Source organism: Mus musculus, chromosome 11, assembly GCF_000001635.26.
Source record: "Mus musculus strain C57BL/6J chromosome 11, GRCm38.p6 C57BL/6J".
Lineage (NCBI taxonomy): Eukaryota > Metazoa > Chordata > Mammalia > Rodentia > Muridae > Mus > Mus musculus.
Genome location: NC_000077.6, coordinates 7,129,721 through 7,143,809, shown reverse-complemented (window position 1 = coordinate 7,143,809; position 14,089 = coordinate 7,129,721). Strand labels below are relative to the sequence as shown.

Here is a 14,089-nt window from a genome sequence, read left to right as displayed (position 1 = left end):
TTGGCCAAATGATCAAGAATGGGAAACCAGAAAAGCACAAATAACCACACAACTGCAGCCAAAGACCACGTGAAAGTCTATTCACCAAGAATCCGCAACTTCCCAATTACATCAAATTTAGCCTACTTCCTGAACCTGCATAACAAAATGGTACCCCACTGCATTGCGTTAGGACTAAGGACACTAAGTACCAGAGGCAAAAAATCACCTTGATCCATACTCAGAAGTATTTCCTAAAATACAATATCTAGTTCTTGCTCAAAGAAAATCATGATGTAAACATTAACGTACAGGGATCACTTCCTAGTCTAGTATTCATAGCTCAAAGCATCGAAATCAATGGTAAAATCCTATATAGCTTAAGAGTTTGAAAGCCGGGCGTGGTGGCGCACGCCTTTAATCCCAGCACCTGGGAGGCAGAGGCAGGCGGATTTCTGAGTTCGAGGCCAGCCTGGTCTACAAAGTGAGTTCCAGGACAGCCAGAGCTATACAGAGAAACCCTGTCTGGAAAAACCAAAAAAAAAAAAAAAGTTTGAAAGAGAAAGAATGACCTTGCTTAAGACTATTGTCTAGCTTAACTATTAAGTGGGAAAGAAACACCATAGCACCGTTTAAAGTACATGTTATCAATGACCAAGAAAATCCAAGATAATTTAAAAAGTCACCACAATCGGTTTCAGTTAGTGAGACAAGCCATTATCTTCAGTAAATAAACTCATAGACGATAATCATCTGTAGCCATTTTTAATCAAAAAAGCTCGGGAGACAGCCCAGAGAAAGTTCAATCAGACTGGTAACAAGGAAGAAAACACACAGTATCCAGCACTTGGCAATACTCCAAGCTTGTGAAATCTGACACTGCAGAGGCAGAAGTCAGGGTTTACACACACCATGGACAGAGCAAGATGCCTGGGAGAGCCCAAGCTGGCAGCAGCAGCAGCACTCCAAGATAAAGCAGAGGCTTTCCCAGCCCAGCAGTCTCACCACAACCCCTGGCTATCCACATGTTGCTCACTAAGATGTACATGAAGAGAAATGTGCCAGCATCCATAAGCATGATGGTACCTAGAAAGGACGTCCCTGTTTGCCGATAAGCTGCTTGGGAAGTCAGGCCTATGCCTATGCCTGAAGGCCATTCAGCCACCAAGAAAAAGCTTGGATCCCTGTGGGACTCCAAATGCCCAAAGTGTGTCCAGGGCAGAAAAGGCTCATCTCGTGGTGACCACCAGCTTTACATACAGAAGAAGACAGAAGATGAGAAGCAATCCAGAACACTTGATTTCTATATCATGCACACAAGTGTCTCTTATGTGCTTTAAATCAATAAGCTTAGATTTAAAGCTATACAAAACATGAGAGAGAGAGAGAGAGAGAGAGAGAGAGAGAGAGAGAGAGAGAGAGAGAGAGAGAGAGAGAGAGAAAATATGGAGAGATTTCTGGGTGGAGAACAGAGAAACAAATGTTTCAACTATCAGAAAGCAAGAATAAAGAAAGCCCCTGTGCCAACTGTGGCCCTTAGCAGCCACTTCTGCTGATATCGTCATAATCTCTGACCAGTGGCACATCCTCTTGAGCAAAGCCAAGACACACCAGACACATTTTACAGCATGCCCAGGAATTAAAACGTACTCACACCAACAAAAGTACCATGGCCTTCTTCAGCTAATAAAAACAGAAAAGCCCCGGATAGCGATGCCATCCATATAAGGAGTCTCTCCTCAGTTAGAAGTCTATGCAGTCTGAAAGCTCAACTTGTCAGTGACACAAGGACAACTGCATGATACATCGGGGCAAGAGAAGGAGAAACAGTCAGACAAACTGCTTCTACAACATAATGAAGTTCCTTCAAGCATACCCAGTCCCCCACACTTAGGACACAGAGAGGGTCACAGTATCATGCCTTTATGGGGGTGGGGAGGATGACAAATGTTTTTCATTTGCTTTTCTGGTGCTTTTTTTTTATTTAGAGATGTCATCCATAACAAATACCTTCGTGGGCAGGAAAGTATCCAAAGGCCAAAAGAGAACGGCTGTAAACGTGTTTGGGGGCCTGGGTTACACTGACGGGATTCATCCAAGAGGTACTAACAGCAGCAGCTGCAAGGCCTGGAGAAGAAACTGCAAGCGTGTGGAAGAGGCACTGCCTGGGGGCTCAGTCCATGGCTAGAGCTTGGGAAAAGAAATTATCTATAAATTCCTTTATTAAATTATTAAAAGGACATCATTTCAGTGACACTTTGTAGAACACAGTGGAACAGGCTTCATTCAAGACCTTGCAGGAAGGGCAGGGGCCATGCAAACAGGCTCTTGGATGTGGCCCAGCAGCTGGGGATGTACAGTCAAGGAGAAAGGAGGGCTCTATGGACATCTACTCAGGGTAGACATCAGAAGTCAGAAGCATTCTGGGTAAGTGAGCAGGATTCCTGCTAAGATTGCTCTGGGTGAGCACACGTCTCCAGGACAGGGTATGGGATGAAGAACCCAGCAGACACTGAAGCTGATGAGAGGTTAAGGAAGGAAGATTCTTACTAAGGCAATGAACACCAGATCTCCTGACACCATCATGGTGTGTGTGTGTGTGTGTGTGTGTGTGTGTGTGTGTGTGTATGGGGGGGGGGGTGTCTGTGTATGCCTATGTGAATGTCTGCTATCTACATGACTAAGGCTAAACTTCCTACTACCTGTGACAGAAGCCAAGCTTTTAATAATGCAGCCTCCAGCTGCCTGGCACACATAAAGACTAATTCTTCCTGACCCGATCCACCATGAATGAAGTCCTTAAATATTATCAGATAAAGTTCTAGCAAAGAGGAACTCCCATATGCCACAGATCCTTGTGACAAGGAACCACCATTAGCAAGAGGCAACAGAACCTTGCTTTGTCCTGAAAAATACCTCTAACTATACCAGGAAGTTTCTCTAAATGGTATAAAATCGGTGATGTCAGAGAAAGCAGTGGTGGGAAAGGAAGTAGGGTGGAACCAACAGACACCAGGTAAAGCCAGTGTAACCTCAAAGGGCTACACAGAGAGGGAGATGGGGAGCCCCACTTCAGGCTCAAATACTAGTGGATTCAGTGGCTGTGGTCAAGAGCATCCACAAGGGGGCATTAGAGCCCTAAAGTGCACCCCATGCTCTTTGGTATGCCTCCAGTAAGAAACAATGTAGGGCCTTCCTTCCCCAGAAGGGAAATCCCAGTCACTGACCATGTGTGGCTGAAGTGAAGCCCTAGACACCACCACCACCACATGCCCAGAAGATCTGAAGACCCACAAGTGACTGCCTGACTCATCCGAGACAGAAAGCCCTGGTGTGGGAGACGGACCACCACACTGGAGCCTCGTCCCTGGCTCAGCATTTGCTGCCAGTTTTGCTGTCCCCTGCATCAAAAACAACGCAGAAAAGGCTCTGGGCATCTGTGGGATTACAGATGATGACAGGCAAGGTAAAAGGTAAAACAAAAGCAAGCTGCTCAAAGGAAACAGATGTTTCTGGGACAAGAAACTATCTCTTAAAAAATCTCAGTGAGAGGGCCAAGGAGCAAGCTTAGTGGCTAAAGCAGCTGCCAGGTAAAGCAAGAGTAAGGACAGGAACGCAGCTCCCACAACCAAGTCAAAGCCAGGTGGGCGCGGCAGCCAAGCAGGGACAGCGGATGCTTTGAGTCAGTTGACTAGTTAGACTGGCAGTCTGGGCGAGCTCTGGGTTCCATTGGAAGACCCTGCTTCCAAGAATAACGTGGAGAACAATTGAAGATGCCCAACATCAACCTTCAGCCTCCATTTGCCTGTGTACACACACACACACACACACACACACACACACACACACACACACAAACAATGCACACCACATATACATTAAAATCAAAATTAAATAAAAATCTTGGGCCAGCGAGATGGCTCAGCAGGGGAAGATGTCTGCCGCCAGGTTTGATGACTGAGTTTGGGCCCCAGAACCCACAGAGTAGAAGGAGAAAACCAACTCCTGCAAGCTGTCCTCTGACTTCCACGCGCATCCCATAGGACACAGGCAAGTGTATGCATACCCACCCACAAATATCATAAAGTTAGAAATAATCCCAGCGAGCAGACAAAACAGGGGTTATTGTGACTGGCATATTTATGAATCCCTGGGTTCAATCCCCTGCGTGAAATAAAACCAGATGTGATGGTGCACATTTGTAATCCCCACACCTGGGAGGTAGAGGAGGAGAGTCAGAAGTTCTAGGTCCATCCTCAGCTACATAGTGAGTTTCCAGGCAAGCCTGTGGTTTCTGACATGGGAATACAACTCCATAAGGGAATTATTCATAAAAAAACAAAGACTGCCTGGAATGTTTAAGAATTTTGAAATGTTGTATAGAAATGTTAGATGGTAGAGTTGAGAAACCCTTTGCAGAAAACAGAAGGAAAGAGGTGGGGGGGCGGGGGTGGATCTTGTGTCAGCTCAAGAACTCCAATAGCCACATAATAGGCTTTCCAGGAAAAATAAAAGAAGAAAGCGGGGAATGTGAGCTTAGACCTAGATAAACACAAAATACAACGCAATATAAAGCCGTGTGCAGCAGCAGTGGCAGCAGCAGCGAGTGCTCCAGCCGAGCGGCACCTCAGCCTTCTCTACCTTGTCGTCATCCTCGCAGGTCATCACGTTGGAGAAGGGGATCTCAGCCTTGAACATTTTCCGGCAGTGCATGAGCTGCACCAGCAGATAGCACACAGTCTTGAACTTCATCCTCTTGGCTGGTTTGATATCCGAGAGAATCAAGCCTGGGAATATCTACCAAACACAAGCATAGGGGAAAATACCGTCAGTACCCAGGGATCTACCAGGTACCCAGCAAGGAAGACTTCAAGCCAGAGGAAAAGCGCTGGGGCTCAGAGGAAATGGCACCTCAAAGCTCCCTTGTCCCAGCATGCTTTGTTCTACACCCAAGAGGACCCACAGGCCAGAGGACTAGGTGGTAGGGCAAGCCTCTGCCTAACAGACTGTCACGGAGAGCAGTCTGCTCACCCCATGGCTTTCTCAAGACCAAATGAGCCAATATAGAAGGGAAAGCCCCCGGGCTCAGGACTAGCTTGTTCTTCCTCGGTATCCATCATCTGACACTGAGCCCAAAGCCGTTTCTCCCACAGCAGCTCTGAGCCCAGAAAGGACGAAGGACCCAAAGTAGCCCAGTCATCCCCAGTTTTCTGACTCCAGACTCTTCAAATTCTCCTCTCTTACAGGTCGCCTATTATCTACACAAGGCAGACCCAACACAGTATCTCTGGGGCCACACCCAGAGGAGCAGCAGTGGGCGCAGGAAGCGAGGACAACTGTTTCTTTACAACTGTGTTGGACAAAGCTGCTTAATGAGTGAATGAGGGGGACTGTCTACCCACCTTCCTCCGATGGGATGGCACAATAAAGAAGGTCTCAATGTTGTGAGTTCTCAGAAAGGTGTTCCTCTCATGGCCATGACCTGGCTCCACCTCGTAGTCCCCGTTCAAGCACGCGAGGGTCGTCTTTGTGATGTGGACCTTCCTACAAGAGAAGAACACAGAGCTGAGTGAGAACTGACAAGTGTGGCTGCACAGGTTCTGAGTGAGTCACACTGGGGTCACAACAGAGGTTACTCTGCTGAGGGCAAGATGCCTGAGATGTGAGCACTTGTGTTCCAACTCAAAGGTAACCAGGGAAGAAAGGACAGGAAGGCCCAGGCAAACCAAGTGATGGGTACACACGCAAGAAGGCAGGGTGGGGTTGGTGAAGGATGAAGGATGGAGGATGGAGGACCAGGAAGAGACCAGAAAGACAGAAAGAACCAATCAGAAGATTGGAACAGAGACAATGAGAACAAAACAATTAGAGTTTAAAGGGGAGAAATTCCACTGCCAGGCCAATGAGAAGCTGAAGGTCATGGCTGCTGGTGGGCAGAGGGCAGAGGGCGGAAGGCAGTAGAAAATAATATGGGAACCTCAACCCACATCTGCTTCTCTGACTCATGGCATTTCAAGCCACGTCTTCGCTGCACTTCTGGATTCCCTACAGGGAATGTTCATCGTGTTCAAACTCCGCAGCTGACTGAGAAATGAGCAAGTGGGCAGGACATGATTGAGGCACTACAGGAAGCGCTAAAGTCAGAGTTCCCCGTGTACGGGTTTGAGAAAATAAAACACAGAGGTAATACTACTACATGGGAATAGCCCATGTATCAGGACAAAGTCCCCATGCACACCTGGTCGGGTCCACACTGGTTTTCTGCAGGTGTGCACTGGACCTCAGCTGGATCCCCTGGAGGGTCAAAGCAGAACCTATCCAAGTACCTCCAGGATCCAGGCTCGAAATGAAGACTCTGGCAAAGGCACTTAGCCGTCTTCCACCCAGACTCCAACTTACCCTGGTAAGCCAGCAGCCTCCATGACATTGGCCAGGGTCACGTCATTGGACCATACATCATACTGCCACTTTCGTAGGCCCAGGACACCACAGAGGACCCTGCCGGTGTGTAGGCCCACACGCATGTTCAGGTCTACTTCAGTAGCCTCAGCCACGGATCTGTAACACAGGTATAGGGCATGGGGCTGAAGGTTGTCTGGCAGCTCCCTCAACAGGCTGCTGTGGGCTGCACCCTGAGGCCGCAGGCATAGGGGAACAAGCTGTATGGAGTTGTAACATGACAGATACATGGAGGTCTGGTCAGAGGAGCTAAAAGTCAGTCACACTGATGGTCAGTGAGCTCTGTGAGCTCCCAACATAGCCTTCTTGCCCTTCCTTAGCAGGGATGTTTCCAAAGGGAACTAAGCCCAAGACCTCAGTGTAGGTTTTCTTTCTGAGGAAACAGTTCTGGGGAAGCGGACGAGGCAGAGTGGGTGCAGAGGGAATTAAGGGCTGGGGTACCCCAGTTAATCTGATCAACTGAGAATCCACCGCTATTGGCGACAGAGACTGGGTCTGCTGACATCAGCTCTGATAATCTCTGTAGTTTCTTCAGAGCTATGTCGGTGCACCTCGATGCAGGTAAAGCGCCTCCCGCTGCCTTTCTCTTTATTCCACTAACAGAATGCCAAGGAATGTTCCATGAAGGACCCTGGGAAGTACAGCCAAGCCCTTGTCACTGAGGCTGTGATCATATGGCAAACAGTACAGCCTTTAGTGGGCCTCAGCCTGCTCCACCCTATACCCTTTGTTATCACCTAGGAGGGCTCTGGCGGCCACATTTTCAGTAATAAAATAGCATGTATGTATTGACCCAGCTCTCCCTCTACCTTCTCCCTGACTTCTGTTTACAAACTGCCCACCCTAGTCCCAGCAGGAACACCTGCACAGCATATCTCCACACCCTCTGGCCAGCCCTGAGGCCCCACCAGGTGCTCCCTTGAGTGGTCTTCCAACAGGACAGCTGTCCCTGAGTCTGTGTTTGGGTAGGCAAGATGCCAAAGCCAGATGCAGCCCAAGGGCAGGGACCTGCATTGCTAATACTGATCAGTTAGTTTCAATGACCTCCAGAAGAGAATGTGCAGGTCAGACTATTGTTAAGGCTTTAAGAGCCATTTTGTTTTACACATAAGTGAAACTTTAAAAAATTTAACTTTATTCCCAGGAGTCTGCCAATCTCTGGTAAGAGACCCTAAAGATAGAATTTGACTTTCAAAACCCACATGAGCAATGTTGGAGAAGACACCTGTCCTTAGTGTTCTAGGATACATTCACCGCTTCCGTTTCTGCAGCCACAAAAGGCAAGGCAGTCTGGGGACTGCTGGGACATGCGTTTGCCCTGTCCACAAATGTCCCCGAGCTCCCTTGGGCGTTCCAAGTCAGCGGTTCTGGATCCCTGAAAGCTGGGATCTGCCAAAGTCCACATGGCCCCACATGTCTGGCACCCAGCAACTCCTGACAACACTCAGTCTTTCCTGGCAGCTTCTGCCTCTGGTAAATCAAAGCTGGCACCATCGAATCCACAGCACCCCAGAGAGTGTCTTCTAAAGAAACAGATCCAGCTGTTCAGCTGTGGCTCCGCGTGGCTCCCTGTACACAGGCATGTTCTGTCCAAATCCAACAAAACCCTTCACTTCACTTCCCGGACACCAAGATTTCCATATTCCTTTGTTCATCCTACGTGTCTTTCTTGTGTCTGATCTCAGAGATGCTTTTTTATCACAGGTATTTTCTATGAAGGAACAATGCGGTCCTGGCCCTGACCTTCGGTGCTGGGTCCCAATAGGATGAAGCCAACCCTCCCGCCCTCCCAGTACACTGGCTGACATAAAACCCTGAGCAAAGATGAAAGGCCACATCTCTGTTCTGTTCAGCAAGAACCTACTGAGTTCACGCCTCTTGGCCATTCTTCCAAGCACTACAGATGCAGCTGTGTACACAAAGGAAAAAAAAAAAGTAAAAGGGAGGAACGGACACTCTAAAGGGTGATTTGCTGTCAGCTAGGCAGAATTTTTCCAGAAGTGATGACAACGCATTTGCCTGAGGCAACCCCTAGTCTCCATCCTAGCATGATAGAAGAACACAGCAAACACTTTCAACACAATATGTCCAAATGTGCGCCCTGGACTTGTGGGCTCTTAACTGCCCCTCCAGGGCCTTGGCTTCACCATCTATAGGAATGCAATCATCAGCTATAATATACAGGCTAGGAGTCCCCAGGTCCCCTAAACGTTATGACAGATTCTCTGAGGAGAGTGGGATTTTGGGGAAGACACACAGCACCCTCACCCTCCACCCCACAGAAAACTGCTTCTTAAAAATATCCACAAGGCTGACCCTAAAACCCAGACTCCAGTAATTAGACATAGTAATCCTTTAGGTTAGTCTATACTGAGAAACTGTGCCGTGTCCTGCGGCTCACACACACCCAGCTTAAGAAAGAGATACCTGGGCATCCGAACTTCAGCCTGGAGACCACCAGCTACTGACTTCCGGATGGCACAGGCTGTCCTCACCAGCTCAAAGTAGACCTCTTGGGGGATACCTATGAATTTTCCGTTAGCTTACTTCATTGTAGCAGTTGAAAGATACACAACTCAAAAGCAGGGTCACTGCTAGATAAAAATCTATTTAGGAAAAAGGTACACTGAGCCCTTGGAGGGCATGTGGAAGAAGACCGTGGTCATTGTTCCCATCTCACATGTGGCAGCAGGGGCTTCCCTGTGACAGAGACAGACTTGGACAGGCCCGTGGGCAGCACAGCAGAGGGAATCCTGGGGAAATCTGGCAGTGGAGGGCCTCCCTCTTTGGGGATGGCTCCCTCTGTCTGGGGGCTGGTGAGTCAGCCCCTGCAGAGGCTGCTGAAATCCTCCCACTCAGCTACTGCATCCGAGAAACACTCAGTCCTTCGTCACAACCACCGCTTCTCCATTCACAGGCAAAGGATGGAGCATTCCAGGAAAATGAAGCTCACCCCAGGCTGGGAACCAGGAACCTGCCAGCTCCTCTGCAGCCTCTGCAATCAGAGGTCCTGGGATCATTCAGAAAAATGGAGAGGGAGGGGTACAAGTAGAAAACGGAGAGGGCATAGATGACATGAGGGTGAGAAAAGTCCCAGTGACCTCTGCCACAGAAGCCTGTCCTTGTGGGCATCTGGGAGCAGAGCTCAGGAGGGGTTACTCGAATGCCTAAGCATCATAGAAGTCCTTGAGAGGCCCTTCAATAAAGGCCAAGGGTAGCCTCATCATTAGGATGTAGGAGCCGCCTGCCCTGCCAGCCCTGACATAACCGTTGAGGACATGGCTCTAAAACCCTTTTTTCTAGGGTATTGCATTGCAAGGATGTATAATCAAGGAACACAGATGCTCTACAATTTAGCTTAGCAGGTCTCGCTGTCCCACTTTGGGTCCACTCCAGAGCTGTCTATGATTACAAGCCTGGGACAGACCATGCCCTTTACCTCTGAACCAATCAATGAAAAGAAAACAGGCATGTGTGGCCTGAGTTTAAAGGTTAGAAAGGAAAAATTCAGTAAATGTTTGTGTCTATTTTACCCCATAGGTATGAACGGTCTAGGAGGTAAGATAACTAGATGTTTATACAGTCGTTGAAAAGGAAGGGTCCTGATGCTCCAGGCTGGGGAGAAATCAGGACCAGTCTGAGAGCGTTCTATCTGCATCTACATCTGGAGCAATGCTTGTCCTGGCTCTTACAGTTAGGCCTTTCTTCTCTAGGCCGTGCTCCTTTCCTGCCCTAGCCCATCCTGTAGGCACAAGTGTCAAAATGGATTATCACGCTTTCAACAGTCTGCAATCCTGTTGCAGTTACTGCCAGCAAAGCCTCGACTGGACTTAGCAGCTGATCTTGGAGCCCTGACATAGCATTGTCAGGGAATAGTAGCCTACCCACTACCCTTTATCACTGTACCATGAATCTAAGAGATGTGCGGGAAATGGTTCCAGGAAAAAATTCCAGAATCTTCCAATAACCATGCTGGTCTTTGGGTCCAGTCAGAACTCTCCAACCTACAGAAGACCTGTGGCCCCTGAAAATGCTGGCGAGTCCTGGGACTGGGCTACGCTGTCCATCACTCAGGGATCTTTTGGAAAACGAGGTCATTTCAGAATCTACAGAATCCAAGTCCTCTGGCTTCCTCTAGATAATGGGAGCTATTCCCGGTCCAGATGGCTCCAGACAGAAGGAAGATGTAGCTAAGGGCAAAGGCATTGCCCCCACATTGGTACATACAGTGCAAGGCCCAGCATGGCCTCTGCACGTTCGTGTGCTCCAGCATTGACTCCACTCATGCTCCTGACACCACAGTGGTTCCTAGACTCTCCACTCCAAGGTCAAGAAACAAAGACACATGACATTCTGCTTTGCCTGGACATGCTGGTCCTCTTGATAAATATGTTCTGTCTTGTATGTTTCTGTGCAGGGAAAACACAACACAGGAACAAACACAGGCTGGTATGGCCAGAAGGGAAGGTGCCAGTTGTCATATGGAGCCTTCCCGGGAGATCTAGAAGCCAGCCAATGCTGAGCACACATGGGCTATCCCTGGCTCTGTGCAATTCCCACAGGAAGAAAGGTTGTTAGCAGTCTCTTGGATCAAGAGTCAGAAATTCAGGTCATATAGGACTCTAGGATTGTGTGATTTTGAGGCTGAGGGACTTTTGAATGGAGAGGAAAGCAGTCCAAGAAGGCTAGCACAAGGCTGCTCAGCCCCGGGGCTCACCAGTCCCTCATGACATGGCCAGAGACGCAGAGTCAGAGAGTTTCTGCTGAAATCCTGGGGGAGCAGTGAGGAGACCATGAAGCAGAGCAAGCTGGGCAAGGTGGCGAGATACAGGCTCAGCCTCAGCAGGCAGATGTGGCATTTCTTGAATAGCCACCAGAAAGGGCACTCAACAGAAATGCCTTAGAACCCAGGCACATGCCAACCTCACAAGAGAGACTAGGAGGAAAGAAAGGCCGAAGGCCCATGTGAGAGATAAAGTCCCTAACCACAGAGAGACCAAGGGAAAAGTAAAGTTGCCAGGGAGAAAAGACAGGAAGGGATCCCTGCCTCTGGGACTCATCCATTGTGAGCAGCCTGGTCAGCCCAGACAGCTGGACTGTATAGATAGAAAGATAGAGAGATGATAGATAGGTAGGTAGATAGATAGATAGATAGATAGATAGGTAGGTAGGTAGGTAGGTAGGTAGATAGATAGATAGATAGATAGATAGATAGATAGATATGAGATAGATAGATAGATAGATAGATAGATAGATAGATAGATAGATAGATAGATAGGGTGTAAACTGTGATGTGGAATGTAGCCATGCTTCGCTTCAGAGGGTAACAACACAGGCTCTCTGCTACATTTATAGAGCCAGGCCTCTATATTTACAGGGACACCCTCACTGAACACATAGCCTCATCAATCACAAGGCCCTAACTAGCAGCCCAAGGTGGAATCACCCATGTGACTGTCAATCAAATCCACGGCTCATTAGCCACCAGGATTCATCAATTGCTTCTCCCTTTTTTCCTTCTGTTATTAATGCATAAAATATAAAAACAACGGGTTCTATTTGACAATTTCAATACAGAAAGAAGTATATATTAATTCATCAATTGTTTCCTAATTCAAACCCTTGACTAAAGAGAAAAGGAGCCTAAAGACTGTGAATATGGTCTTCTAGGACACAAGTCTGCTCTCTTCTTGGTTTTGCTCGCTTTAGAGAATACATATTGTTCTTGTGCCAACAACCTGTTCTTGACTCACTGGGCTCCTGTTGACCAGCAAATTATTATACTTAGAGTCAGTAACAATATGGTATCATTGAATATGTGATCATGGGGTATATGTGACACCCAATATAATATCTAGCATAATACACTGATACAAGATAAAATATGGTACATGGTCTGATGTAAAATATAATTAGATGGTATAGGATGTGATACAAGACACAGATGAGGGGTGGTGACCATGTGATAGGGCAGGTTACATGGCAGATGATGTGTTGTGTGCTTCCACGTGTGATATATGATATGCAATAGTTATTTTAAAAATATTTTTCTTATTTCTATTATATATATATGCTTGCTATGTCTGTGGGTCACATGCATGCAGTGCCTGTGGAGGTCAGAAGTGGACAGGTGTCAGAGCTCCTAGAACTAGAGTTTCCAACCATTGTTAGCCACCATGTAGGTGCTAAGAATCAAACCCAGGTCCTCTGGGAAAGCAGCCAGTGCTCTTATCCACTAAGCCATCTCTCCAGCAACATAACAATGATTTGATGTGACATGTGACACAGGACATAACATCCTTACAAGGAATAAAAGATAGCCATTGCCAGAAATTGTCCCTGTTCCCCCTTCCTTATCCTTTCTCAGCAGAACACTTGTTCCTGCTGCTTTTCCCCTGAGGCAATGGCTCTGCATCTGGGGGCTTACGGTGGGCACCAGGGAACTTTTTCACTCTCAGTAACAGAGCGGAGTCCATCAGCTTCTGGGGGGCCTTTAACAGGAGCAGCTCCAGAGAGCTATCTCCTGCAGAGCCAACGTTGGGCAACCATGTTGCTGGCTCCTTCCTTATGCCTGTTCCAAAGCTCCAACTGTATGGATGTTCCTCTGCGCACCGGGTTCCATAGGCTAGGTCTTAACAGGAGAACACATTCAACCCAGACTTCAGCCCTCTCTCCCCAAAGCATGGGAGGCAATCATCTGCCCAGAAGAACATTCACTGGCTTTTAAACGGGCTCATGCCCTCAGCCTTTCCCAGTGCCCCACCAAGCTCAGTTACAAAGATCCCTTCTTCTCCCCTATCTCAGGCACACTAGATACACAAAGGATTTCTCTGGACAAAGAAATACATCATAAACTGTGAGCAGGGGTCACCAACGCATCATCTTCCAGTGTAGGTAGCCCAGTCCCCTCCTACAGCTGCCTCAGCCTCTGCAGCCCTAGACAGACCTTGTATGAGTGCAACACTCACGTGATGGTATCGATCATGTCAAGTCCCATCTCCACACAGCAGTGGGCGTGATCCGTCTTAGGCTGGGTGAGGCCAGACACACAGTAGTAGCAGTCACCAAGGATCTTGATTCGGCGACAGTGGTTTTCCTTTGGGACAAAACACAGCACAAGGTCATTGACAGAGATGCTGTTGGTGAGTATGTTTGTGTATGTCCTCCAGTGGCCAGGGCCAGGCTCAAATGGGTATCTCCACTCACGGCCCCCAATACCCTCTCCTCCTACTGGGACTCTGTATCTTTCCCACCCTCTCCATTTAGCCAACACTGCCTGGATCTTCAAGGTCCAGGGACACTTGTTTGAAATGAGTCCCCATCCACTTAACTTATACAGTCTCCCCCACTCTAATCATGGTACAGCTTTCTGGAAGACAAGCAATCTAGAAGGAAGCCCAAGCCATAAGCATCCAGACATTCCTGCAGCTCGGAACCTCCCACCCCAGAGCACATCTGCCTCCTTTATTTTAGAATGTGAAGAATGCATGCTGAGTCTCTCATATCTGAAATGCTAGCAGCCAGAAGCACTTCAGAGCTCTTTTCTTTTTTTGTCAGATTTAGAAACACTGGCATAGACTTTGCTGGCTGAGCACACTCAATCTAAAAGCTTCAAATTCCTAACGTTTTTAGAGGGTCACATGATGCTCAA

General features: G+C 48.0%; 1 protein-coding gene across 1 annotated transcript in view; it reads right to left on the bottom strand.

Annotated features, from left to right (window-relative positions):
- Adcy1 (adenylate cyclase 1) overlaps positions 1–14,089 on the bottom strand; it is a 115,074-nt gene that overhangs the window by 34,697 nt on the left and 66,288 nt on the right. Inside the window, exons 5-8 of the mRNA NM_009622.2 lie at positions 13,407–13,534; positions 6,379–6,537; positions 5,382–5,523; positions 4,621–4,776 (exon numbers count right to left, since the gene is read on the bottom strand). Coding sequence (NP_033752.1) covers positions 4,621–4,776; positions 5,382–5,523; positions 6,379–6,537; positions 13,407–13,534 — 585 coding nt within the window. The remainder of the gene's footprint in view (positions 1–4,620; positions 4,777–5,381; positions 5,524–6,378; positions 6,538–13,406; positions 13,535–14,089) is intronic.